Source organism: Ailuropoda melanoleuca, chromosome 12 (assembly GCF_002007445.2).
Source record: "Ailuropoda melanoleuca isolate Jingjing chromosome 12, ASM200744v2, whole genome shotgun sequence".
Taxonomy (NCBI): Eukaryota; Metazoa; Chordata; class Mammalia; order Carnivora; family Ursidae; genus Ailuropoda; species Ailuropoda melanoleuca.
In genome coordinates this window covers 48748097-48772488 of record NC_048229.1, presented here as the reverse complement: position 1 = coordinate 48772488, position 24392 = coordinate 48748097, and the positions used below count along the sequence as shown (strand labels likewise).

Below are 24392 nucleotides of genomic sequence, written 5' to 3'. Positions count from 1 at the left end.
TGGCAGAGAGAGTGGAAGGTGACTCCCCGAGGAGCTTGCTTCCCAGAAACATCCAGCTCACTTCCCCCACCTGGGCTCCTCCAAGGACAGGACAATGAGGAGCTTCCCGGAAACTCCTCCTGGCTTGGCCCCTGGAGGGTGGGAATGACTTGGGCCCAGGGCTTAGCTGTGAGTGACAAAAGCCAGGAACCTTCCTGGTTTCATGCCTAGGAGAGGGAAAACCTCTTTGCTGGTTGGTGGAGGCGAGGAGAGGAAGCCGCCAACTGAGAATTCCCGGAGTAGGCATTTGCTAGTCTTTCCTGGGATCAGTGGGTGTGAGGAAGAGGCCCCGGCTGGACTCTCCCGGAGCAACGGAGTGTGTGTGTGTGTGTGCGTGTGCACGCGCGCACGTGTGAGTGACAGCCGGACGGGGCTCTCGGGTCCCTTTGCAGGGTCACGGGCTGAGGGCAGCCTTCCCTTCAAGCTTGGCTGCCCACACTGTCCACTGCCCGCCCCTTGTCCCCTGCACAGGTGCAGTGGGAAGTGCGGGGCCTGGAAGGTTTTGAAGAGAAGAAGGCCAAGCCCAGGGACCGTGCCGTCCCGCAGACCTGACTCCACGCTGAGGCCCAGAGCGCGTTCTTTTCGTGGGGAGTTGGCCTTCTGGTCCAGTATGGTGATTGAGAAATTATATTGGAGAATCAGTATTATTTCTGCTCCATTTTAAATACACTTGGACAGTCCTTAGTGAGGGACATACTGCGGCTGTTTAAAATACAGAGTTCTGGGGTGCCTGGGTGGCACAGCGGCTAAGCGTCTGCCTTCGGCTCAGGGCGTGATCCCGGCGTTATGGGATCGAGCCCCACATCAGGCTCTTCCTCTATGAGCCTGCTTCTTCCTCTCCCACTCCCCCTGCTTGTGTTCCCTCTCTCGCTGGCTGTCTCTATCTCTGTCGAATAAATAAATTAAAAAATCTTAAAAAAAAATTTTTAAAATACAGAGTTCTGAACCCCATATTCGGAGAGTGGCTGCTGGTGTGTTATCTGCATTTTCACAGGCCCTCCCTCCAGGTGATGCCAACCCAGGTGGCCCTTTGACCTGCACCTCCAGAAACCCGTGCACAGTTGTAGAATCTTCTGATGCAAATTCGCGGGGTGAACCTATTCGCAGATTTGCAGAGCAAGGAAGTCTTTTCTAAGAAAAAGCCACCCCCCCCTCCGGTTCATTTACTGGGACTTGTTCGTATTTCATGAGGAGCCAGGACCCTTCGCGGTTCCTTCTAGGTGAAGCTTTAAAGGCAGACTCTAAAAGCTGTCCTGGAAGAGCTGGCCGTGGCGTGGGGTTCAGTGGGACAGCGTTTAAGAAGGTCACACGCGGCGTGCGGCTGGGGATCCTGGTCTTCCGAGGTGTTTGCCGCGTGTGTCTGTGAATGGCATACCTTCTTCGTCAGAGTGGTCACCGTGCGGACCTCTGGGTGGTGAGATCACAGGGGATGGTGACTGTTTTCTTGATGCTTGTCTGTCCGACATTGGTTGCTGTTGTCTTTGTCATCAGCAATAAGAGCAAAGCTTCCTATTTGTGGGAAGGAAGGAGACTCAGAAATGCAGAAGTGGTTCTGGGGAGAAAGCCGGTGGGAGCCCTGGCTGGGCTGATACCCTCCTGGCATTAGCCCTGAGGTTGGGGAATGTGGGTTCCTATGGGACGTCTGGGCAGAGCCCCCCAGCTTGGGGGCATTTCTGGGTAGGGTCTTCCCTGCCTCCACGTTGGGGTCCCTGTGCCCAGCTTAGCTGAGGTCTCTTTGAGGTCCCACTCCCTGGTGTCCGTGTCTTCGGTGGGTCTTTGTGCTACGGGTCACCCGTCTGGCGGGTGCCTTGGCTTAAGAGGGAGGTGGCAATCCACCTGCCTCGTCTCTTAATTTAATGCAATGGAGCTGGGATGGCAGCATCTGGACCATATGGAAACAGCATTGTCCCCACAGGCTGGTCAAGCCGTGGCATAGACTTCACTGCTCACCCTGTTCTGCACGGGAACCGGCCATCTCAGAAGCCGGCATGGGGGCCATCTCAGAAGCCGGCATGGGGGAAGCCTGTACGTGCTCAGATGGAGCGCCCATCTCTTGGAAATTGGAATCCCTGCTCTGCCACCCACTAGCTGTGACCTTCTCCTCTCTGGGTCTCAGTTTCCCCATCTGTAACTCAGGCTGGAATAGTACCTACCTTGTAGGGCAGAGGTCACCGTGGGTGCCCACCAAGACGGCTTTGTTTTCTCTTCTCCCTGCACAGAAAAGGGGCTTTTCTGGAAAGATTTCCAGACACGCTTTTGAACTCTGACCCTGACCGTATCTTGACTGTAGCAAGTGATCATCTGACGTTGCCTGGTGTGATTTCTTAGCAACCAGCTCCTTTTGGTCGGCCCAGCCATCAGACGCTCTCCTATAGAGACAGTTTGAGTAATTTTTTCCATGCGATCTGTGCTCATGGAAGGGGGCCAGGGATGCATTTTAGGCAGTACCTGGCTCCTCCTTAAATTAGACTGTTTTCCATTCTCATCTCCCCAAAGGTGGTTTTCCAGACTCAGCTGTGACTCACAATTTCAGCCTCCCCATAGGAGGGTCAGCAAATTGGTGAGAAGTCAGAGTTGGAGCATTGATTTTTGTTTTGTTTTGTTTTTTTGACACGAAGGTGGAAAAATCTGCATTTGCTTAAAAATGACTAACTTGGTGTTTGTCCAGCCAACTGGTCTAGTCCAAGAGGGTCTGATTTAAGGTGCACAAATTTCATTCAGCCCTGTGTTCGTTCGTTCGTTCGTTCATTCATTCATTCATTCATTCACTTGGCAAATAGTTACTGTGCACCTACTATGTGTCGGGCGCTGGTCTAAGTGCTGGGATTCTATAGTGAATCAGACAGACAGAAGTTCCCGCCCCGGGAGAACCAAGTCCTTACGTGCCATTTATTCCCTCAAGCTGTAAACTCCGTCCTCCCCCCGCATCACCCTGGATTCAGGGAAGGAGCAGAGGGCTGAGGCAGGACCCGCACACCTGAGGAATAGCTGCGGCACTGCCACTAACCTGCCACGTGACCCGGAAACAATGCCGTGGGTGTTACAGTCTGCAAAAGTTCTGGATGGCATTGACTTCTTTGCCAGCCTTCTCTATCAAAAATTCCCCACTTGATTCACCATCTGAACAACTATGCAGCAATAGTTGTTTTTTTTTTTTTTTTTTTAGTTATTATACCATATTTCAGATACGTAAAAGAAAGTAACAACCACCCAGGCTGTACCCTTCTGTTTGAGGGACAGGACACCGTGGGTCACCAATGGAGCTCCCAATTGTGCTTTTTTCCCTCTGTCTGGGGCTCGGCATTTACCATTTCCCTGTATGGCTTTCTTCTTGAAATACGTCTGAATGGTATATCAATGCTCTTGGCGCATGTTTTAAACTTTCTGTAAACGTTGTCGTCTTTTACCATATTATCATAGCTTATCTTTATTTTGTTTGTTTGTTTGTTTATTTACTTACTTGCTTACCATAGTTGATCTTAAGCAACTCGCTTTCATTCTCTCTCGAAGTCTTGTTTGGAAGACGAGTCCTTGCTGATACATGTTTAATTGCGGCATGGGGTCCACTCCGTGAATGTACTGCCCTTGCTGTATCATCCATCTTCTTCGTGGGAGTGTAGATGCTGTCTCATTCTTTGGCTATTCTCAACCATTCTGAGGTGGATAGCCTCACAGTGAACTTAGGTACAGGAGTTTCTAGCATAGAAACTTGACGCAGAGTGACTGGGTCCAAGGGCATGGCGCACACACCTTTGGCCCCGCTTCCCCATCCACCCATCAGCTCTGCTCTCCCCGTTGTCATGTTAGGTGACTCCTTTCCCCGTGGTTCCAGAAAATGCCGTGGCTTTGTGTTGTCTTAGTAGCCCCGCTTGGGTCATGTGTCTGTCCCCGATTGGCCAGGTCTGGGTCATGGGCCTGACCCTGGAACTCGGGGTGGGGCGAGGGGGGGGGACATCCAGCTCCCAGTGAGCCTCCAAGGAAGAATGGGAAGGCTGGCCGCAGGGCAAGGCAGGGTGGGTGGCCAGGCTCAGGGGGCTAACCACTGCCCCTGCCCAGGGTAGCCCGGCCCCATGCTGTTCGAGGAAGTGGTTCTCCTGCCTTTTGCCCTGAGCAGTCTTAGAAAGTGCCAGTCTCTTTGGAACAACAGTGAATGAGCAGATGAAAGAGCCTCATGTCTCTGTCTTCCTCTTTGATTTATGAGTACCACCTAGGGCAGTGATCTGTGTGTGCTTTTTAAAGGTGGGAAACTGAGGCTTCTTGGGGTCTCAGTAGATTCCCAGAGGTGTCTGTGGGACCCATTGGACCCGGGAAGATACTCTGCTCTTCTCCTGAAGCTTTCTCCCGGCTCTCAGGGGCCAGGCGGTTCCTTGAATGGCTCCTAGAATGAATCCTGCCCTTTTATAGGTGGAAGGACCAGGCCTGTAGCAGGAGGGGCTAATGCTGCCCCTTCTTTGTTCCTAGTTGTTCATCTAGTATCCTCGATACAGGCTCGATGCAGGATGCTCTTACAGGTGGCGAGGCTCAGGCTCAGAGATGGGAGATGACTGGACTGGCCCAAGGTCACCCCTACTTTTAGGGACAAAAGTCAGAGAACAATGCAGGCCATCTTCTTAGTTCCCGCCAATGCTGCTTCCACCTGTCCTCATCGTAGCCTTGTTTCTCTGCCCCAGATGGCACCGGCCTAGCTGCCCAGACCCCACCTGTACCCTCCACGGGGCAAGGAGTTAGTTCACCGGTCCCCATCCCCTCAGCTGCATCCCCTTGGGCTCCCCACAGAGAGTCCTTTCCTGCCTTTGATGCAAATTCTTGCACTTTCCTGATAATATTCTGGGCTCTTCTTAACGCGAGGGGGTCAGCTGCGAGGCATCTCGGCAATTTATAATTCTTGAAAATTCTGTTTGGTGACATGAGTTAGCATTTAATAGACACCCTGCCACCTCCTTTCTCCCTATTGTGACAAGCTCCTGGCAGAATCCTTTTGAGACTCAGGGTAATTGCACCACGCTGGGAACGGGAAGGCCACGTTGTGCTTGAGTGCGTCTCAAAAACGTCTCCACAATAGACAGTCAGGTACGCGTTTGCTTGGCTTCAAGGTAATGATTTAAACTTAATTTGACCCTTGATGAGGAAGCCCGTGTTTCTGGTCAGACGCAGTCTTTCAGTTTGGGCCTGCCTGCCATGCCTTCAATGGTAACACAAATAATTCCCTCATAACAAGTGCCTTTCAGAGGATGTCTGCTGCTGACAGCTAATATAGAATTATTGCCCCTGAATGCATTTCTGTAATTACTTCCCAGAGATCTGTCTTTGTGTTAGAAGACATTTCACACTTTAGTAACATAAGTGTTTTGGGAGAGCACGAGCAATAATTATGAACAGTCTTCCCGTGAAAATAAACCTAAAAAAATTATAAAAGCTAATGCTAAAATTGGTTAGAGTCAGGGAGGAATTTCATTTGAATTTGATTCATGTATATTTATTCCAAGTATAATAACCTTTCCTGTATGGAAACTTTTTTTTTTTAAACAAAAGCAGTCATGATACAGAGAGCCCGCTTTCTAATTTTTGAGCTATACTGAAACTGAAAACTGATTAAAAGTGACAAGTTGCTTGAGACGGAATAAAGAAGCATAATCGTGGAGCCCTGATAGGAGACATTTGCGGTAATGGAAAATGAAATGATTCACAGTGTGATCAATAAAAAATTAGCAGCATTTAATAAAAGGTTTCTGCTTCATGTTGACTAAAGAACATCGCAAGCAGTTTGAAATCCGAGTTAAGTGACAGTTTGAGGATGAGCGGGGGGCGGTGATGGGGTGCGGGTGTGTGCATGCATATAGATCACCCGAATATTGGCCGTCGCGGAGGAGGCAGCCAGGCCCCTGGGGTGGTTCTGGAAGTTTCCTTTGCGCTGCCCACTTGACCTTTGATCTGTGGTTAATTCTCTCCAGGTCTCTCCGTTCCTCATTGTGTGGGAATGTGTCCCCGAAAGCAGGCTCTGCTTTGCTTTGGCGGGTATAGGCCCAGCGCACTGCCCATTTAAATTCATCTCCTGGGAAGGGGGCGCCCTGCCTGAGGGTTGGCCCCTCACATGTGTTGTGTGGGCCGTTGGCTTTCTTCTATCAGCTGTCTTAGGATCTAGGTTTTTTTGGAAACTTCTGGAATGTCTTACAGCCTGCGTGTGGGACTTGACACCCTTCTGTGGGCCGCAGGGAAATCCGTGGAAAGCTGGCAGGCCTTAGCGAGTGGGTGAGGTTAAGCGGGGAGGGACCTTCGTGGTCTCCTGGAGAAGCCCACTGCTCTCATGGGCCCTTGGAAGAGTGGGGGGCCTGGACGGGGGGGTTCAGTGGGAACGGGCTGCTTGCAGGCTGAGTGTGCCACCATTTGGCTTCTCCCTCAGTAGCAACAACATGGTGAGAACCACTCCATCAGACACGCTCCCCGTTCTCCAGGCGCTGCTTTAGTATTCCCTGGAATGTCGCTGCACACCAGGCTGTCTCCATGCCCAGAAACCTGTTGATTTTTAAAGGCTTTACACGGCTTTTCCACTGTGGCTCCTGGGCTCCTGGGCCCGGATGGGAGACTGGGGTTGAGGAGTCACAGGGGAGGGGCGGGCGGCAGCCTCTGGGTTACAGTGGCAGCCCGGGAGCCAGGGTGGGGGGTTCCTGAGGACCAGGGGCAGGGAATCCTTACCACCCTCTGCGTCTTGGGGCGGCGGGCAGGACCAGGGGCCTCTTCCTGGATTTGTGCCCGTTTTTGACACTCCCCAGAGATGCCCAGACCTGTGGCTGGATCTCTGAGTGTCAGAGTAGGAAGGGTCCTTCCAGGTGGTTTTGTTCACGGCTTCACTCCACAGATATTTATTGAGCACCTGCTATGTACCCGGCCCTGTACTGGGTGCCGGGGGTGGGGGGAGGGGGAGCGAGGTGAGCAAGACTCTTGTTGACCTTGCCTGCCTGGAGTCGGCTCACCAACACAGGAGATGGTCAGGTGTCCTGCGAAGAAAGGGCTGTGGCTGTTGTGACCAGAGCAAGGAGCAGAGGTGCCCAGGGAGTGTCCCGAGCTCATGAGTGGCCAGCCCTGTGGGGGTGAAGGTTCATTGAGCTGGGCCGTGGATGGTGAGGGGGTGTTGGCTGGGGGAACTTTTGTACCTGTTCTGGTTTTGCAGGGGAACTCCCAGAAAGCACCGCCTTGTGGGTCCCAGAGTCTAAAGTGGACAGAGTGGGCTTCCTTTGATGCCCTCGGCCCCCCCCCCCCCCCCCCCCCCCGCGCACAGGGATGAGTCACTAAGGTGCACCTGGCCCCAGGGCTCTGGGCTCCGTCTGCACCGCTTGTGTTTGCCTTTGACCCTGAGTCACTCGCTCAGCCTGGCCACTGGAGCAGTCTTTGGGGTACACAGCCCTTCCCTGCCCCCTTCTCTTCACAAGGGGCTCCTCTTTCTGTCCTGGCCGCCAGGGGGTGATTTGTGCCTCAGCGTCCTTGCCTTGAATCTTGCTTCAGGACCGGGAGCAATTAGGAGCGCCAGGCCACGGCGTTGGCCACAAATTAGCTGGATTTATCGAGCTCCCCATGCTGCCCCGCTGCCTTCCCTCCCCTGCCTACCTCCAGCCCCGCTACTCCCATCTCCTCCTTCCCAGCAGCCGTTGGAGACTAAACATGACAGCAAGGAGAGGGCAGAGTGGTCACAGCCTCAGGAGGTCAGGGCGCACAATTTTCATGGTTCCAGGGTGGCTTTGTCCGACCGCTCTTCATTACTGCATGCGGCGAGATCAGTTTTATTAAGATGGTGAGGCTCGGAGGGGCGACACTGTTAACGACTTGCTGGAAAAATATAATCCACCCCCCTTTTGGTGGGAGTGCCTGTGATTGCTTTTTCTCCCCTTCCTGCTCTGTCCTTCTCTCGTTCCCTCCTCACCTACCACCTTTTCTTTCTGCTCCTTCTCTTGCCCGTAGAATCTGGGAGCTGGGTCTGGGGGCAGCTGCAGCCGCCGCCTCTCTCTGCCTTGGGGGTTGGGCTCAGCACTTGAACACCCTCTGGGAGGGTCGTCATGCATGCGTCCTGCAGGTGTGGACCCCCAAAGGGCAAGGTGCTGTTGATAGAATGTCGACCTCACCTGGTTCAGCAGCTGTGCTTTTGGTCTTTGCTGCACGGACGGCACCGAGAATAAGGGCTGGCGCGCAGTAGGCGCTCAGTAAACATTTGTTGACTGACTTGATGTGTGCGGCGTTTGTGTTCCAGCTCTTGGGGGAGCTTGCTGCCCGCCGGGGCCCCTGGTGGCAAAGACATGGGGCGACATGAGCAGAAGGAGGTGATATCATCCTCATTTTTTAGGTGAGGAGAGCGAGGCCCAGAAGTGTAAGTCACCAAGGTCACATGGGAGTGGACTTGAACTCCCAGAAGTGTAAGCCACCAAGGTCACACGGGAGTGGACTAAGACTTCTTAGTCTCCAAAGAAGGGACGTTTCCATGGCCACCCAGCTAACGGGCTTCCTGTCCGGAGAGGGAGGAGCAGAGCGCCCTGGGCTCTGGGCGCCTGCGGCTTCTGCTGGCCATCCTTCATGGCAAGGGCCCCAGACTGCATCCAGCCCTCCAAGGCCTATTGTTTGGTCCACGTCTTGCTTCCTAAAACTTGAAGGCAACATTTAAAAATCCAGGGATGTCACATAAAAATATGGATTTCCTTCTTAAAAACAAACAAACAAACCAACAGAAGTCAGCTGATGGATCTGCACTGGGCATCACTTTTCCATAGGGTGACCATGTAGATAGAGCATTTGAGCAGGGGCCACCCCCCTTGGGTGGGTGTCTGTCTGCGCCAGTCTCCCCCACCTGATCTACTCATTTGTACAACAGTAGAGGGCACTGGAGTTGGGAGCTTTGGTCCATTCATGGGCTGAGTGATGGGGGAGGGGACACTCACTCCCCCATTTGAACCTCAGTTTTGCCTTCTGTAAAATGGGTGTAATGGTAACATCTCCCTTGTGGGGCCACGGATCACTGGGTAAGGGATGCCAATGAATTACAGGGTCTGGTCTGAGGGAAGTGATTACCATTCTCTATGCTGCTAATCATTTTGGGCTCAGGTTCTAGAATTCCTGGCAACTAAAGACACCCTCTGGAAGAGTCTAGTCATTTCTGTGCTCAGCCATGGGCCTGCGGAGAGGGAGGCCCAGTACTGGATCCTGCGTCGTCAGCCAGGGTGGGGCATCCCAGCAAGGCTTGTGTGGTGCAGCCGAGTCAGGTTCAGCGTCTGGCTGACCGTGACTTTGAAATTCCATTCACAGAGCTGTCAGCACTGACAGGGGAGCAACAGGCGCCCCCCCCGCCCCCCCAGACAGCCATCCGGAAGTTGCTTCCTTATTTAAGAAGCAGAACTTGGACAGCAAATTATGTGTTAAAATATTTGCCTACAGCTCTTCTGCCAAGGGGACCCTTTAGGCTGAGTGTTAAATGTTACCCCGCTGTCTGCACTGCAGATACTTTAAATCCGAAGATAAATAGTGGCTGCCTCGTGGAATTTGGGGCCAGCACTAGATGCACAAGCAGAGTGGCTAATTGGGGTTGGCAGGCTCCTGGCCCAGCCCCGGCCCAGCCCCTCCCGGCCTCCATCCCCCCAGCCCAGACGTGCGTGAGAAAGTGCTCATGGAGACTGTGTCCTTCTCCCCAGGCAGAGCCCAGACAGCGAGCTCAGGTGAAGCCAGGGGTTCGACCTAGTGCCCAGGTTCTGGAAGCACTTCCTCCCCCTTCGGCCCTGGGGAACACACTGCTAGTAAACCCCCCCCTTTTTTTTTTAGGAACTAGGCAGGCTGTTAGGATGGAGTATGCGTTCTCTATTAAAGAAAAATGTTGCTCTAGGAAAAACGCTTTGGCAATGGTAGACACCTTCCTCGACTAGGAATTCTATGGGGAGCCCCCCAACTACATACAGGGGGAGTGCGCAGGAAAACGGGCTTGCGAATTGTAAACATGTCTACACTGTCGGCCCTGGGCGTTGGCTGGGACAGAGACCTGGTGGAGGTCACGCTGATTCCGGGAGGAGGTAGGTAGGCTTTTCACTTACTCAAGGTCACAGGGCGTGAAGGGGGAGCCTGGACTTGAGCCCAGGACGGTCCTGTCCTGCTCCAGGGGGTTTCTTGTCTGTGTGGACATTCTTGTGCCTTTGGGTGGCCCGGGGCCCTGACATTCGCCATCCTTAGGGGCCTCTGAGGCTCCCTAGAACCCCCTGTGTCTCCAGCTGCTGTGTAAGTCATGGTGCCGCACGCACTGCTTTGAATGGTAACAGCACCAGTAAGACCGTGATCGTGGCTATGCTTTTCTCAAGTTTTATTGCAGGCCCGGTATCAGGCTTTGTATGATATTAGCTCATTACAATAATTGACCTTCCTCAGATTTTTCTCTGACAGGGTAAGGGACTTGTCTAAGGTCCCCCAGCTGTGAGGTGGTGGCATGTGGATTTGAACCCAGACAGGTCGGCTCCACAGTCTGTGATTCCTTTCCGTTCTTTGTCTGTCATCCCGACAGTCCCTGGAGCGTGACTCTGGGTGTCTGCGCTGGTGTGTGTCCTCCCTTGAAGAGAGTCTTTCCTGCAGCAGCTTGGCCCCGTCAGCCCCACTGGACCCCTGCACTGCTGTGCTCCGCGCTTCCTGTACCGTTGGGCTCCCTGGCCGAGCCCTGGACGCACCTTGAGTTCACTGTCCAGTGGTTCTGATGTGTGTGGGGGTGGATGGTGTTGGAGTCCGAGTGGGAGAGAGGAGAAGTGGAGGGGGGCGGAGGGGGGTACTCTCTGTCCTCTGGGGGCTGACTCGCCTGCCTCCCCACCGTCCCCTGGCACTGTTCTTTGCTTCTGCTTTGCTCTCTGCTCCCCTGCACCCTTGTCGTGCCCCTTTGCTTCTTCCTGCCTGCCCAGCCCCAGCCTGCTCTGGGCTCTTCCAGACCCCACAAGGCTCCTGGCCTCACACGTAATCCTTGCGTCCATGGCCATCCATTCGGGTAAGCCTCACCTCCACCTGTCCTGTCTCTCAGCATCAAGCTCTTTACTGACAATAAGAAACCAGTGTCAGGCAGGGGAAGGGACTTGCTCAAGGTCACTCATGGGGTGTTGTGGGGGTACTGGAGTGAAGACTGGGAGCTGGGCCCCTAACTGACGCTGGCCCAGGCTGCCGGCACTTCCCACCTGTAACTCCCTTTCGGCATTCATGGATTCATACATTCCTTCGCTCATTCACCAAGCCCGTATTTGTTGAGCGCTGTTCTGTGCTAGCTTTTGTGTGGGCTTTGAGGCCCCCAAGATGAATAAGACTGGGTAGCATCCTGTATGTTGTAGCAAATGTGTGCATGTTATGTCTGGCACTCAGTGGATACTCAATACATGTTTGTGGGATGAATGAAGGAAAGAATGAATGACCATGATGATTTTTGGCACTCGTATATCTCGTGCCTCTCGAGCTCTGCCCTTGTTTTCACTTTACTGGACTTACGGGGCCTCTCCCAGCTTCCTGCCTCCACTGGGCAGGTACTCAGTCCTGGGGCCCCAGAGGTGGGACCCCCAGTGGTCCCTGGTTGGTTCTCAGGGTTCCCAGGGCTCCCTGCTAGCTGGGGGAGGGACCCCTATGGTTCCTCCCAGGAAGAGAAGGGGCGGCCTTCTCACTGAGGTCCCTGTTGGCTCTCCTGCTGGCTGGGGGCTGGGGCCAGAGGGAGGAGACCCTCCCTGGTGTTCGCAGACTGAGCCTCCCTCCGCTGGCCCTTGGGAGTGGTGAGGCCCCACCAGCCCTGACTCATGAGCTCCAGAAGCCTCGCTGGGAAGGTAGGAAATGCTCAGTTCCCAGACCTGGCGGCCTGCGGGCAGCCTGCCTTCACCCCCCCTGGGGCTGATCCCCTTTCCCTTTCTCCTGGCACTGGGCTCAGCCAGCTGTCCTTTACTTGGCCCTTTCACAGATATCCCCTTTTTGCCCTCCCATGCGGTGGTTAGGAGTCGGGATCTGTCGTCAGGAGGCCTGGGTTTGAGGCCAGCCTCTGCTCTTCCTGGTGTGTGTGACTTGTGTGTGGTCCTGAGTCTTGACCTCCCCACCTGCAGAGCGGGGATACCGACCGTACCTTGTGCATAGGGTGGCAACGATGAGGGCATGGGATGTGAGTGTAGAATGGTGCCAGGAAGTGCTCCCTACTATGGTCAGCTTCACTCAGGGTGTGGGGGTGGGGAGAAGGGCTGCCTGAGCCGCCTCCCTCTATCCCTGCCTCGGTTTCTACTACCTCTTCCCGCAAGAGGATGGAGGGCCCACTTTTCTTGCTACGTGTCTCTTGCAGCGCACCCTTTCTGTAGGGTCCCACTGGCCTTCTTGGATTATCATCTCTAATGAAAGCCCTTTCTCATGGGCAGTGGTTCAGTGGGGCTGCTTAGGCCTTGGGTGGGGCAATGCACCGCTTTCTAATGAAAAGCGGTGAATCAAGAGGGTCTTGTTACTCCTCTCTCTGCTCATAGAAATTTCCGCAGACCCGTATCTTGGGCTCAGGGACTGTGGGGTGTATGGGTGTGGTGTAGTGGGGTCCACCAGTCTAGGTATATCCCCTTCCTCCTTTGAGGACGAAGCTTGCAGGACAGAGTGGCCCCATCATACGTTAGGCTGAACCATTTGAGGTGGCCAATATTCGACTTCTTTGACCCATGAAGATGGCAACTTCGTGTGGTTCAACCTAATAATACTTATCATTTCCTGTATTGATATTTGGAGACATGTTTCTTTGAAACCAATCTTTTCATTCAATTGAACATTGACTGAGACCCCCCCCCCATGTGTCTGTCTGTACCAGGGGCTGGGGAGACAGTACCGAGCACAAACAGAGCTCCCGGCCTCATGGAGCTTGTGGTCTGGTGGGGGAGCATTCCAGCTGTCTGTTGCTCTATAACAAGCCACCCCAAAATTCAGTGGCCTAAAGCAATGATTATTATTTCACACAGCTCTGTGGGCTGAGTGGACTTGGTTGGGGGGGTCCCACTTGACATTTCTCATGTAGTTGCCGAGTGGGTTGAATCTGAAGGCTCGTCGGGCTTGGGTGTCCAAGATGGCGCACTCCCATGGCTGGCAGTTGGTACAGCTGGGGGCTCTGCTGGAGCTGTCCACTGGAGCAACTACACTCTCTCCATGTGGCTTCGGCTTCTTGTGCTATGGCAGCTGGGTTCTACTAGGTAGTGTCCCAAGAGCCCAGAAGACCCCGTGGAAGCTGCCATCCTTCTGACCTAGCCTCAGAAATCCCCGAACATTGCTTCTGTTACATTCTAACGTCAAGGGACTCGCTGCGGCCAGCCGGGCCAAGAGGGCAATTATGGAGGGGAATTAGATCCCTCTTCGTGATGGGTGAGTGCAGGGTCTCACTACAGAAGAGCACGTGGGACGGGAGGTGTTGCTGTTGCTGTCTTTGGAAAATGCAGGGTGCCACAGAGAGGCAGGGAGGAAGAAAGTTAACCTATGAATGCGTGAGTGAATATTGTGGCAAAGGCACTGGTGGCCAAGGGAAAGGCACCATGGGGAAGGAGTGCTGGGGAGCCACGTGACAGTGGCGCTCAGGCCTGTTGGGAGCCCCGTTAGCTGGGGGAAGAGTCCCGGGGGAGCAAGACTGTGAAGCCCTTGGCGGGATAAACTTTCAGTGGAAGGGATTGAAAGAAAGTCTGTGTGGCTGCGGGGTAAGTGATAAGTCAGTGAGGTCGGCAGGGCCCTTACTGGACCTTCGGGGCCAGGACAAGGATCCTACGTGTGATTGTGAAGGGTTTACAGATTCCTTAAAAATTTCTCGAGTGTCTACTGTGGGGAGCCCGTGTAGCAGGGTGGGTATGCGTCAGACACAACCGTGTTTGAAACCTGCCGTTGGTGGCCTTGCTTTGCCCCAGTGTCCTCACAGAAGTTTCCTGGCATGTGGCATGTGCTCTGTAAATGCTAGCCGCTCTTGGTGGACTCCTGGCCAAAGGAGTGCCCACGTGCACATCGGTGTGTCCAGAGGTGTGCACGTCGGAGAGCAATGAGGCTGTGAGTTGTCCAGTGGGGAATGTGAGGCTGGGGATGTGGGGAGTTTTGTCCACGGGCTCGGTGACCCTCAGGGAGAAGGCCCTGTTCACAGCCGCTCAGCTCCAGCCTTTCCAGGGTGCAGTTTCTGATCGCTCCAGGCAGCCCCCTGGGAGGACTGGGGTGGAGCGGAGGGAGGGAAAGGCTCCAGGGCTTGTTTTTGGGAAGTCCTTCCCAGTCCTGGAGGCCTGCGTGGAAAAGAATGAGTTCCTCAGCCTGCTGACTTTGCTTCTTCCGGGGTGGGGTAGGGTGGGGGGGAGAGCAGTGGGTCACCTGTCGTTTAGGTCACAGTGTCAGAAACTCGAGGCCGCACTTTGGCTGGGGACTCAGGGCTGGTGGTGGTCTCCGAGCTCTTGCCTTCTCTGTGCTCACTCAGGCAAGGACTCGCAGGGCTGGATGAAGGCAGGACCTGGGATGGGCAGGGCTTCCCCTGGCTACCTAGAGCTGGGTCCACGGAGGAGGGAAAGTCCATTCATCTGATCTCCAGGGGCTTCCTGAGTAGCTGCTCTAGGAGGGCCTGGGAATGAGGAGACCCCAAGAATGCTCCTGGGGGATGGCACCCTCAGAACTCTCCCCTCCCGGGCCTTGGAGAGCTTAGGGCTCCAACAGGCCCCAGGCCTGGGGGAAGGACGTGCTGCTTAACGTCAGAACTCCCCCGCCTGGCTTTGGATGACCCCCTGGAGCCTCTGTTTCTTCATCTGCAAATGGAAAAATAGCACCATTTACTCTTTTCCCCTTGTGTGAGGTTCAGAGACTGCAGGCAATGAAAGTGCCTTGCAGGGAGTAAAGCCGGAGCCGGATGGAGGGCTTCCTGTTTTGAGGTCCCGATTTGCTGATGCAGCAGAAGGCCCCTCCAGGACTGGGTCTTCCGGGGGTCCTTCTCCGCAACTTGTTCAGGCCACCAGTCTTCCCTCTCTGGCTTCCCGAGGGGCAGGCTGGCCGGCCGTGTGACCCCCTGAGACCTCAGAAGATGGGGCAGCCCCCCACCTTTGCTCACCTCCCCTCCTCCGCCCCTTTGTGCACAGACACCTTGCCTTCCCATTAGTAGACAGTGGCAGGGAAGGTGACAGTTCCTTAAAACAGATTTATACTCTTGGATGACTTTATGGGTTTTTGCCTTATAAAAACCCAAGAGTTGACATTCTGATTTATCTACTCCTGAGTCAACAGGATATACCAGATTTAAAGAGATCAAATGCATTGTAATGTTTGTGGTTCCAGTAGTGGATTAGATGAGCTATTATGGAAAGTGCTGCCAAGTAAATATGGCAAAAAAAAAAAAAAAAAAAGAAACAAGGGGAAAATTTAAATACGTCTATTAAATTGTGTGTTAAGTACAGTAGCACAAGCGTGGTGCCGAACGTGACTTATTATCTGGGGAGTTCGTGGAGTAGATAAAGCTGGAACGACGGCTCTTCCCCCCACCCAGAACATTTTTTTTTTTATTAAGGAAAGAGACTGTAAACTAGGAATTTCAGAGACGGGCGCTTGACTGTGTAACTGTGGTTGTGTGATGACTTATAATATGGAAGGCTCCAAATGATATTTCTCATTTCTTTGCTTTCTATTTCTTGTCGCCACGGCAGCAGCCGATCAGATTTCCTGAGATAAATATGCTGCCTGGCTTTTAATGGGATTTCTGTATTGCCGGGAGTTGGCGTGTTCTGATAATAAAAGAACCTAAAAATTGTACATCCCTTAATTGGTAAGAGGAGAGATGTTTTGATGGGCCACAAATGGAAACATTGATTTTTACTGCCTCCGAGCAGTTGCAAGCAGCGTGTCATGCCACGTTCCCCACCACGGAAGGCGGCAGCTGGCTCTCCGATGAGCTGATTTGTGTTCGCAGGTTCTTGATGTCGGGTGCTTGCAAGTGTGTGTTTTGTGCAGATGGGAGAAATAGAGCCCTTATAACATGATCTGTTTCTAAATTGAAATATTTATAGGACTGTGGCTTTCACCTTGAATCGAATGCATTCTTTGCTTCGTTTCTCTTTCTTGCTTTGGCAACTAGTCCTCGGGGGTTTAAAGGTTGTGGGCTGAAGGCTTTTGCTGTAACTGCACTGTTATATGTGACATACATGTGTGCACGTATGTGGGCACACACACCTCTTTACATATGCGTGTATGTTTGCATTAATGTCCTTCCATGTAACAGAGATTTCTCTCTTTAGTTCACATCAGTGCTAATTACTGGATGGGTAGATTGTTTTCCAGGACAGACCATGGAAAACGTAACATGCACTTGGATTTTCCAGTTTGAGTCTCTGTATTTTAATGAGGAAGTTTAATCCACTGACATTTATTGGGATTACTAATATATTCTGTGTGTTATATTTATGATGCTTTTTTTGCACTTTGATTTACAAGTTCTTGATGTGCCCTATTAATCTCTCAGATTGAGGCTGTGCTCCATTTCCCCCAGCTGTGCAGGGAAGTGCAGTAGACAGGAGTTAGGATGTCGAGTTAAATGTCTGCCAGGTGCTGGGGAGATTGTGTCCCCCTGCCTGATGCCAGGTGCCTTACCTATGAAATGGGAATAACAAGCCTGCCCCTCTCTGTGGGCAGGGGCAGGACCGCATGATTGCTTGAGTCCCCTCTTAACTCTAGGATGTGTAAGCCTGGGAAATGGGGCTATGCATATGTAATTGGGGCTTTGAAAAAGTGTGTGGCACACTACGTGAAATGCAAGACATCATTATCATGATCATTAACGCACTTTCCTGTACAGTTTAGCCACTTGTCTGCATAGTGCTACGCGCAGAATAGGTAATTTATTTTACAGAAATTGGTCGAGTGATTCCAAAGCTGGTTCTTACCGTCTAGGCTGATCCCAGGGCATGAGTGAGGACTCAGATGCATTTTAGCTTGTGATTTGACTATCCGTGGTCTTACAAACCCACATGCTTCCTTGATTCCAGAATCAGGACATCTTTGCAAAGAACTGAGTCAACATCACCACATTGGGAGGCGTGCTGTGTGGACGGTGAACTTGGCTAAGAGATCTCCCTTGCTCTTAAATTGCAAGGCGTTGGGGGGAAACGAAACATTTAGGTGCCTTAGGAGCAGCCAACGGAGGCTCTGGAGAAGTGTGTAAGAGAACTGGGTTTTCAGGAGACAAAATGCAAAGGCATTTTCACCTCTGTGATGGGTCACAACCCCCAGCATCCATGCACAGGGGGAGGATGACAGGAAATCCCCCTAGAAGATTTGCACCAAGAATTAAAGAATCTAGTTGAGAATTATGGCACCACACGCTACAAAAAAACCCCATATATTAATATACTGAGAGGTGTCAAGAATAATGGACCCTGGGAGGTAGAGTAATTAAATGTATCTTAATAAATGCTGGGCGATTCTTTTAAAACCCTTTCCCAAGACCCCGTCAGCTGACGTGGACTGTATTCTTCCTGTTGGCAGGAGGCCTGGAAGGAGAGCCGGAGTGTGATCGGAAAACCAGCCGTGCGCTAGAAGACAGGAACAGCGTGACAAGTCAAGAGGAGAGAAATGAGGACGATGAAGACATGGAGGATGAGTCAATTTACACCTGCGATCACTGTCAGCAGGACTTCGAGTGTCTGGCAGACCTGACGGACCACCGGGCCCACCGCTGTCCTGGAGGTAATGCTAAATAGCGCCGGGATTCTGACAGGTGGTTATACGGATAATTGGACATAGCAACAGCTTGAAGCCTCAAGTGAGATTAAAGAATTAATAATGTAATTTTACAGTTAATGTCATTTTATTGTGGTGTCTTGGGTACCCTGTATCCGCCTTTTAAATAAAATTAAAAATAAAAGCAACAGCTTTCTGGCAGGCAGGGATTCGGTGGAGGCACCCCATCACTGCTTCCCCCAAAACTGCCATCTCTAGAATGTGGGCCCTAAGTGGGTAGGGTCTGCACGCTGGATTTCTGCAAGGCCTTTTGGAAACCCAGCAATGAGGAGGTTGTTAGTGCAAAGTTAAGTAGCTTAAGTGTGGAAAGGCGCGTGAAGGAGTGAGCTCTGAGGCAGGGTGTGGATGGGACGGGGAGAATTTCAAAGGCCAATAAGAGCCCATGCAGAAAGAGACCTGGTTCCAGCTTTGTGCTCAGCCTCCTGCTTCTTTGAGGAGGAGAGGGGTGGCTAGGAGCTGTTCTGCCAAACCCGACTATAGCCCTGTTTCCTGTTTCCTGGCAGCCTCAGAGAAGGGGGCCAAGTGCACGGTTTTACAGGAGCGATTTAAGACATCATGAGTCATGTGTGTCTGTGTCTGGGTCCTGTGGGGCGGATGGAGTGGGAGAATGGAGGCCTGTATGTTGCCTGGGGTGTGGCAGCCATGCTTATAGCGCCAGGAGCCAACATATTTTCAGACCCCAAGCAGGGAGTCCAGAGCATCTGTGGTCTGACATCTCTCTCTACCGTGGCTGTTGATGCAAGCTTCGGGTGCTGGTTTGTGGGGAGAGGAACTAAAACCTTAGACCAGTATTCCAAAGGGGACCTGTCTCCTGTGTTTTGGGGGAACTTTGCTGGTAGGAAGCAGGTTGGGACTCAAAACTGTAGCTGCTTCTACTTTTTGTACCTTCTAAGAAGTTTGAAAGCCAAGTGTTAGGGGAACTATGACTTTCCCTCTAGTGACGGCTGTACCTGCACAGCCTTGGTTTAGACCAAGTCCCCTGTTCTCAACCTCTGCAGGAAACAGATAACCAAAAACAGTGGACCCAAGAGGACACTTATAGTTTTGGACCTTTGGAGGGCTCAGCAAACCAAACCCCAGTCATTTGGAATTTGTGCTATTTCAACCACAGGCAGAGGTCATGGCCAACTTAGAAGCTTAGGATCAGAATTGGAAGGGATGTATGGGGTTGGCTTTTCAGACCCCCCCATTTCCTGAGGGGAAATACTGAGGCATGAGAGGGGGCGGTGATTGACCGAGGTTACCTAGGGATTTGGTGGCTGAGCCAGGACCTCTCCAGGACCCTGAGCTGTGTACTCTTATTGTGCTTGGGAAAACAGTAGATGGCCTGTGTATTTCTTGATTTAGCCCAGAAATGAGTGGAATCTTCATGATATGGGAATGAAATATTGTCCCTGACTGGAAAACAATCAATGAATTGCTCTTGTAATTAAAAGTGATTCTCTTTATTTTCTAAGTGTAAGAGAACACGCGGGGCTCGCTTCGCATTAGCCCAGGGCCCCTTCGGACTCCTGTGAAGTGATGCTGCATTGAGTCTCTGTGGCTCTTGGAGCGAGGCCCCATCCCCGACATTACTCAGTTCTTCAGAACCAAGGAGCTCCTCTTGTCTCTCTCCACACTTTCGTGAATGGTGGTGTTTCCAGGTGATGAAGGGCCAACGTGAGGCTTTGAGGCTGAATATCGGGGTTCTTTGCTGGAAGTAGGAGCTGATTGTGCTTCGGTCCCGGGCAGCTGCTTTTCCCAGTGGTTTTCTCTTCTCTCCATGGCTGCAGCCTGGCTGACATCATGGTAGCTCCGTCTGCAGGGTCTTCAGCCACCGACGCTCCTGCCTGCTTCCTAACAGGACCCCACTAACGACCTCCACAGGGACGTGGGAGCCAGGAATCCCCAAGCCCTGGAGCAACGGAAGGGAGTCAGAAATTCCTTAAAGGAGTATGGGAAACGACCTTGCCTAATAGCATCCCTGAGAAATTCATTACCGCCCAGTAAAGGTGTGACCCAGTCTGGGAGAGTCTCCCTGACATGGAAGAAAAATGTCAGGAGTGATTTTCCCCCGGGTCTTAGGTTCTGAGGATTACCCAGTGACAGGATAACCCATTGGGAATTGTGTGCATATTATTCAAAGCAGGTCCCTACCTCGGCGGCCTGCACACTCTCTGATCTGCAGTGGTTTCCCACTGTGTCCCCAGAGATGTTTCTGGAACTATTGGGGTGGGCATTGGTGCCTGTCTGACTGAGGGGGCTCTGATACCCACTCTAGTCAGAGCTGTCCTCATTAAAAAGTCTTTTATGTATTCGGCTTTAGCATAAGATGTGTGAAACTTGGAAATGGTGCAAAAATGCAGTAAATAGCAAGTCCTCCCAGGCCAGGCTCTGGGGGCTGCTGGATGCTCACCCTTGGTCATCCAGCCGCTGTGCTAGGGATGAGGCAGGTGGGCAGTGTGGCCACGCTGTCACCCGGAGGGAAAGGTGGATCTCAACAGCCCGACAAAGACCATTTCAGAGAGGGCCACGCTCTGCTGAGGCTGGGCAGGCTCTGGGTGCTCAGCGGATGTTTCTGAGGGAACAAACAAGTCTTGTTTGAAGGGAAGGCGGGGCCCTCTCTGCTTTTGAGATTTTGGGGCCTCAGGAGAGTGCCACCTGTCAGTCCCTCTGTCTGCTCCTCCTGGAATTGGAATTAGGCCTTGGGTGTGAACCACACTCACCCCCACTCATCCCCTGCTGGGGGCAGTCACCGCCGGAATGTGGAGACTGCACACCCCTCGCCAGGCGGGTGTGTCCTGGGAGGTGGGGGCGTGTTTGTGGGGCACCATTTTGAATGTGGTTCTTTTCTGAAACTGCTTTAGGAGGGTGACCTCTTGGCTCTTCCCGTGTCTTTCTGTGGCCCTTGGGGAGAGGCTGGGCAGTGCCTCGTTCCATCAGAATCTGGGGAGTCGCTGAGGTTTGGAGATTTTCTCGGGTGGTGGGAGGCTCCCCACGGAAGCTTGTTCTCTTCCAGACTCGGCCCACAGGGTGACATGTGTACGGGCTTGGCGTTGGGGGCACATGCCATTTTGTATTCTGCCTTTGTTACTGAACATTTTCTGAATGGATTCCCATGCTGCGACATGGTCTTCTCCATTACCCCTTTTTTGGGGGATCCCTCTTTTATTAAGACAGCAGCATTCAAGCAGATAAAGCTTGGGTTGCTGGTCCTGTGTCCTTCTACCACAAAAATATTAAATTTAGAACGGTCCACCAGGAGATGAGGATTTCTACAACAGGGTGGACAAAGGCTGACTTGATGCCTGTGATGGGCTTGTCTGTGCCTCATGGAGCATCATTTGCGGGCCCCGGATGAGGAAATGGCTAGAGCATTTGGCGGCTCTCTGAACTGATGTTAGAAAGTCCCCCTTACTTCGGGCCCCGCTAACTGGAATGATGTCAGAACAGGAGTGAGCTGAAGTTTACGTTGACCCAGTTTGTGAAGTGTTGGCCAAGCACGTGTGGACCCTATAAACGGTGGCAGGGGGTGTTTTTCATCATGTTCTAGAAGCCCAGAGGACTTCAATTGCTTTAGAAAGTATCTCTGGGAACTTCCTGGGGCACCATGGAAGCAGGTACGAGAGGTTTGATTTACCCAGGGGCTGATTCCAATTTTTTATGTGCTCATTGAAGCAGGTCAGCTGTGGACCTTCAGTCTGGATTCAGGTGGAATGTTTTACAGCTTTCTGGTACGAAGACTACCTTTTAAGGAGACTCTGTGATTTAGACTGACTGCCGCTTTGGCCCAAATTAATGAGGCTGACTGCCCGAGGACATTTGGGTGCTGAATCTGTGCTGTTGTAATGCTTTAGATCCCACTCTTGTAGGGACACTCCTCCTCGTGTCAGAACTGTCAGCAGGGCTGTGCACTGTGCCAGTCCTGGCACATGGCAGGTCCCCAGGGCTGGAGCACCTGACAGCTTTTGGAGATCCCTAGCCTCTTTGCTAAAGGCACCACTGGTGTGATGTGGGTTTTCATCATAGGTAGGGAGAGGCAGATGGAGTCTCTTTAGACAGACTGAGGTTTCTAACTCTGGGCCTGTCCAGGCACTTGCTCTGTAGAGTAGAAATTGTCTTCAGGACCAGGTTGGAGCCAAGCATTGGTTTCTTCCTCCAGGCACCATTCCGTGATCTCCAACGCAAACCAGGCTCCTCACTGGGCACAGAGAGGCATCCTTGAAGCACTTGGGGTCCCTGCCACTCCCCAGGGCTCCACACGTGGGCCACAGCCTCCCTGATTGCTCTCCCCACAGCCCTACCCCCGACACAGTGCACAACACGGGTCAGATTCTGTGGGTATTCTGCAATAGTTTTTTTTTTCCCGCAAGATTTTATTTATTTGAGAGAGAGTGAATGAGCAGTGGGGAGGGGCAGAGGGAGAGGGAGAAGCAGACTCTGCAACTGAGCAGACCCGGAGATCGTGAGCTGAGCCGAAGGCAGACGCTTCACTGACTGAGCCCCCCAGGCGGCCCCTCTGCGGTAGTTTTTAGTGTGTTTATCGCCAGTCTTCCCCACTACTTTTGAGCTTTATGAGGATAAGAGCCGTGTCCGTTTTGTTCCCCGTTACGCGTTAGCCCAGCGCCTGGCACACGGTGATGCTTAATACGTGCTTGTTGGATGAAGGAATGATCCCACCTAGTTCTCCTTACGGTCCCAGCGGGGAGATCCCATTTTTCACGGTTCATCCCCATTTTACACATTGGGCAGCTGAGGCTCAGAGAGTTTTAGGGGATCTTGGTGAAGGTGACAGAGCTCGAGCTAAGATTCGAGGTCTGAACAGCTCACACAGAGAACACAGACTGGGGACAGTGAATGATTTCCAGCTAAACTGCAGACAGACATGGCTTTTTTGAATGCTCAACTTAAAAAAAAAAATGATGGAGACGGAGAGGGATTTATTCAAATACCAACAGCAAAAAAAAAAAAAAAAAAAAAAAAAAACAGCTCCCTGTGGGTTAATTTTGATGCTCCCGCTTCGGCTGCCCCCCACTTCCTGAGGACTGGGACCGGAGGAGTGTTTCCCCAGCCCCTTCGGAAAGGCAGACCCGCCTTTTCTGGCGAAGGTGAAATGCTGCTGTGTAAAAAGCCGGGTGGAAAGTTAATTACACCCTGGTTTGTTCAGCTGTGGCCAGAGTGACCTGTGGGCCCTAATTACAGGGCTGGGGCTGCGTGAAGGCTGGCACCTTTGCCAGCCTTGTTCCTGTCCGCCGGCTGGTGGGATCTTGCCTTTGTGTGCCAGCTCAGGCCCTTTCTCGCTCTGACAGCATGGGTGGGGGCCCTCCCTGCCTTATTGCTTGGGGCGCCCCTCGTACCGGTTCCATTTGGGCAGAGAGGCGCCGGCATGGGCAGCCTCTGGGCAGCGCACTGCCAAGTGCACAGGTGCAGGGCGCGAGTTCCTTCTGCCCATGGGGAGCGTGCACTGCGCCTTGGTGTCAGCCGGCGTCTCGCAGTGCAAAAGGCCTGGGGGCTCGAGCACAATTAATACCCCACATCAAGATCTTTCCTGCATGTAAACAGCATCCAGCTAGAAAACACAGAGCAAGGACAGATCCTGCTCACCCGTAGTCCCAGAATGTACAAAGACCAGGCAACAGACCCAGGAAATCGCATTCAGATGTTTGGAGACGACAAACGGACCAGCAAAATCAGTGATGGAGGGACACAAAAGAGACTTCACTAAACCTTCTTCTTGGCTGGAAAGATTCAGTATCGTAAATAGGTCCATTTCCCCTCCATGAGCCTGTTAACTTTATGTTAGCCTGGGAAAGTAACAAGGGGACTGGTTTAGAAACAGACGATTCTAAAGTTTTAGTAATTCTAAAATTCTAGCGATTCTAAAGTTCATTAGGAAAGATCAGCATGCAGGGAGAGGAAGGAAAATTCTGAACAAGAGGAGCGATGGGAAAGGCTGGTAACGATTTTAAAACACGTTCTGAAGCCGTAGGAATCTAAGTGGTGTGGGACAGATGAGGGCCCGGAAAAGAGAGGAGGAAGGAACGTGACAGAGCTGGAAATGTAGCGTATGAGAGAGGTGTCACTGCTTCTCCGTGGAGCACAGATGGATCTCTCAGTAACCGGGACTGGGGAGATGTGTAGCCATCGCAGAGAAAGGAAATTGGATCCCTCTCCTCTGAAAGCCAAAACAAATCCCAAATGGATCAGAAATCTAAACAGAAAAAGAAAACTTGAAAATACGAAAAGGAAACATAAGTGGGTTTTTAAAGAATATGATAGGATCGGAATGGGGAAGCCTTTTCTAAATATAACCGTAAACCCAGAAGCCATAAAACAAAAGGCAAATATTCAACCACATAAAAATAAAACATTTCTGCATAGCCAAAACCACAAAAAATCAACCCAAAGACACAGATCATGGGCAAAAGATATTTTTCCTTAAGGTGTAAGAAACTCCTACCAACGCTAAGAAAATAACCAATAAATCAGCAGGAAAGCAGGGCAAAGTCTGGGCTGCCTGAGGCCAGCACCTGCTCAGAATGGTTGGTGCCACACTGGTCTCCAGCTATTTTGAATATCTCCAGTGTGTAAAGGACAGAAGTAGAACCAGAAAAAGATATACTAGTGAGATCTTACACGTTGAG

General features: G+C 52.2%; 1 protein-coding gene across 2 annotated transcripts in view; it reads left to right on the top strand.

Moving 5' to 3' along the window:
* The window catches only part of ZNF423 (zinc finger protein 423), a 337109-nt gene that overhangs the window by 102741 nt on the left and 209976 nt on the right, over positions 1-24392 (top strand). For both annotated transcript variants that reach the window (XM_019794103.2, XM_034672642.1), the window contains exon 3: positions 17515-17715. In XM_019794103.2, the coding sequence (XP_019649662.1) occupies positions 17619-17715 (97 nt within the window). In that variant the 5' untranslated portion in view covers positions 17515-17618. The remainder of the gene's footprint in view (positions 1-17514; positions 17716-24392) is intronic.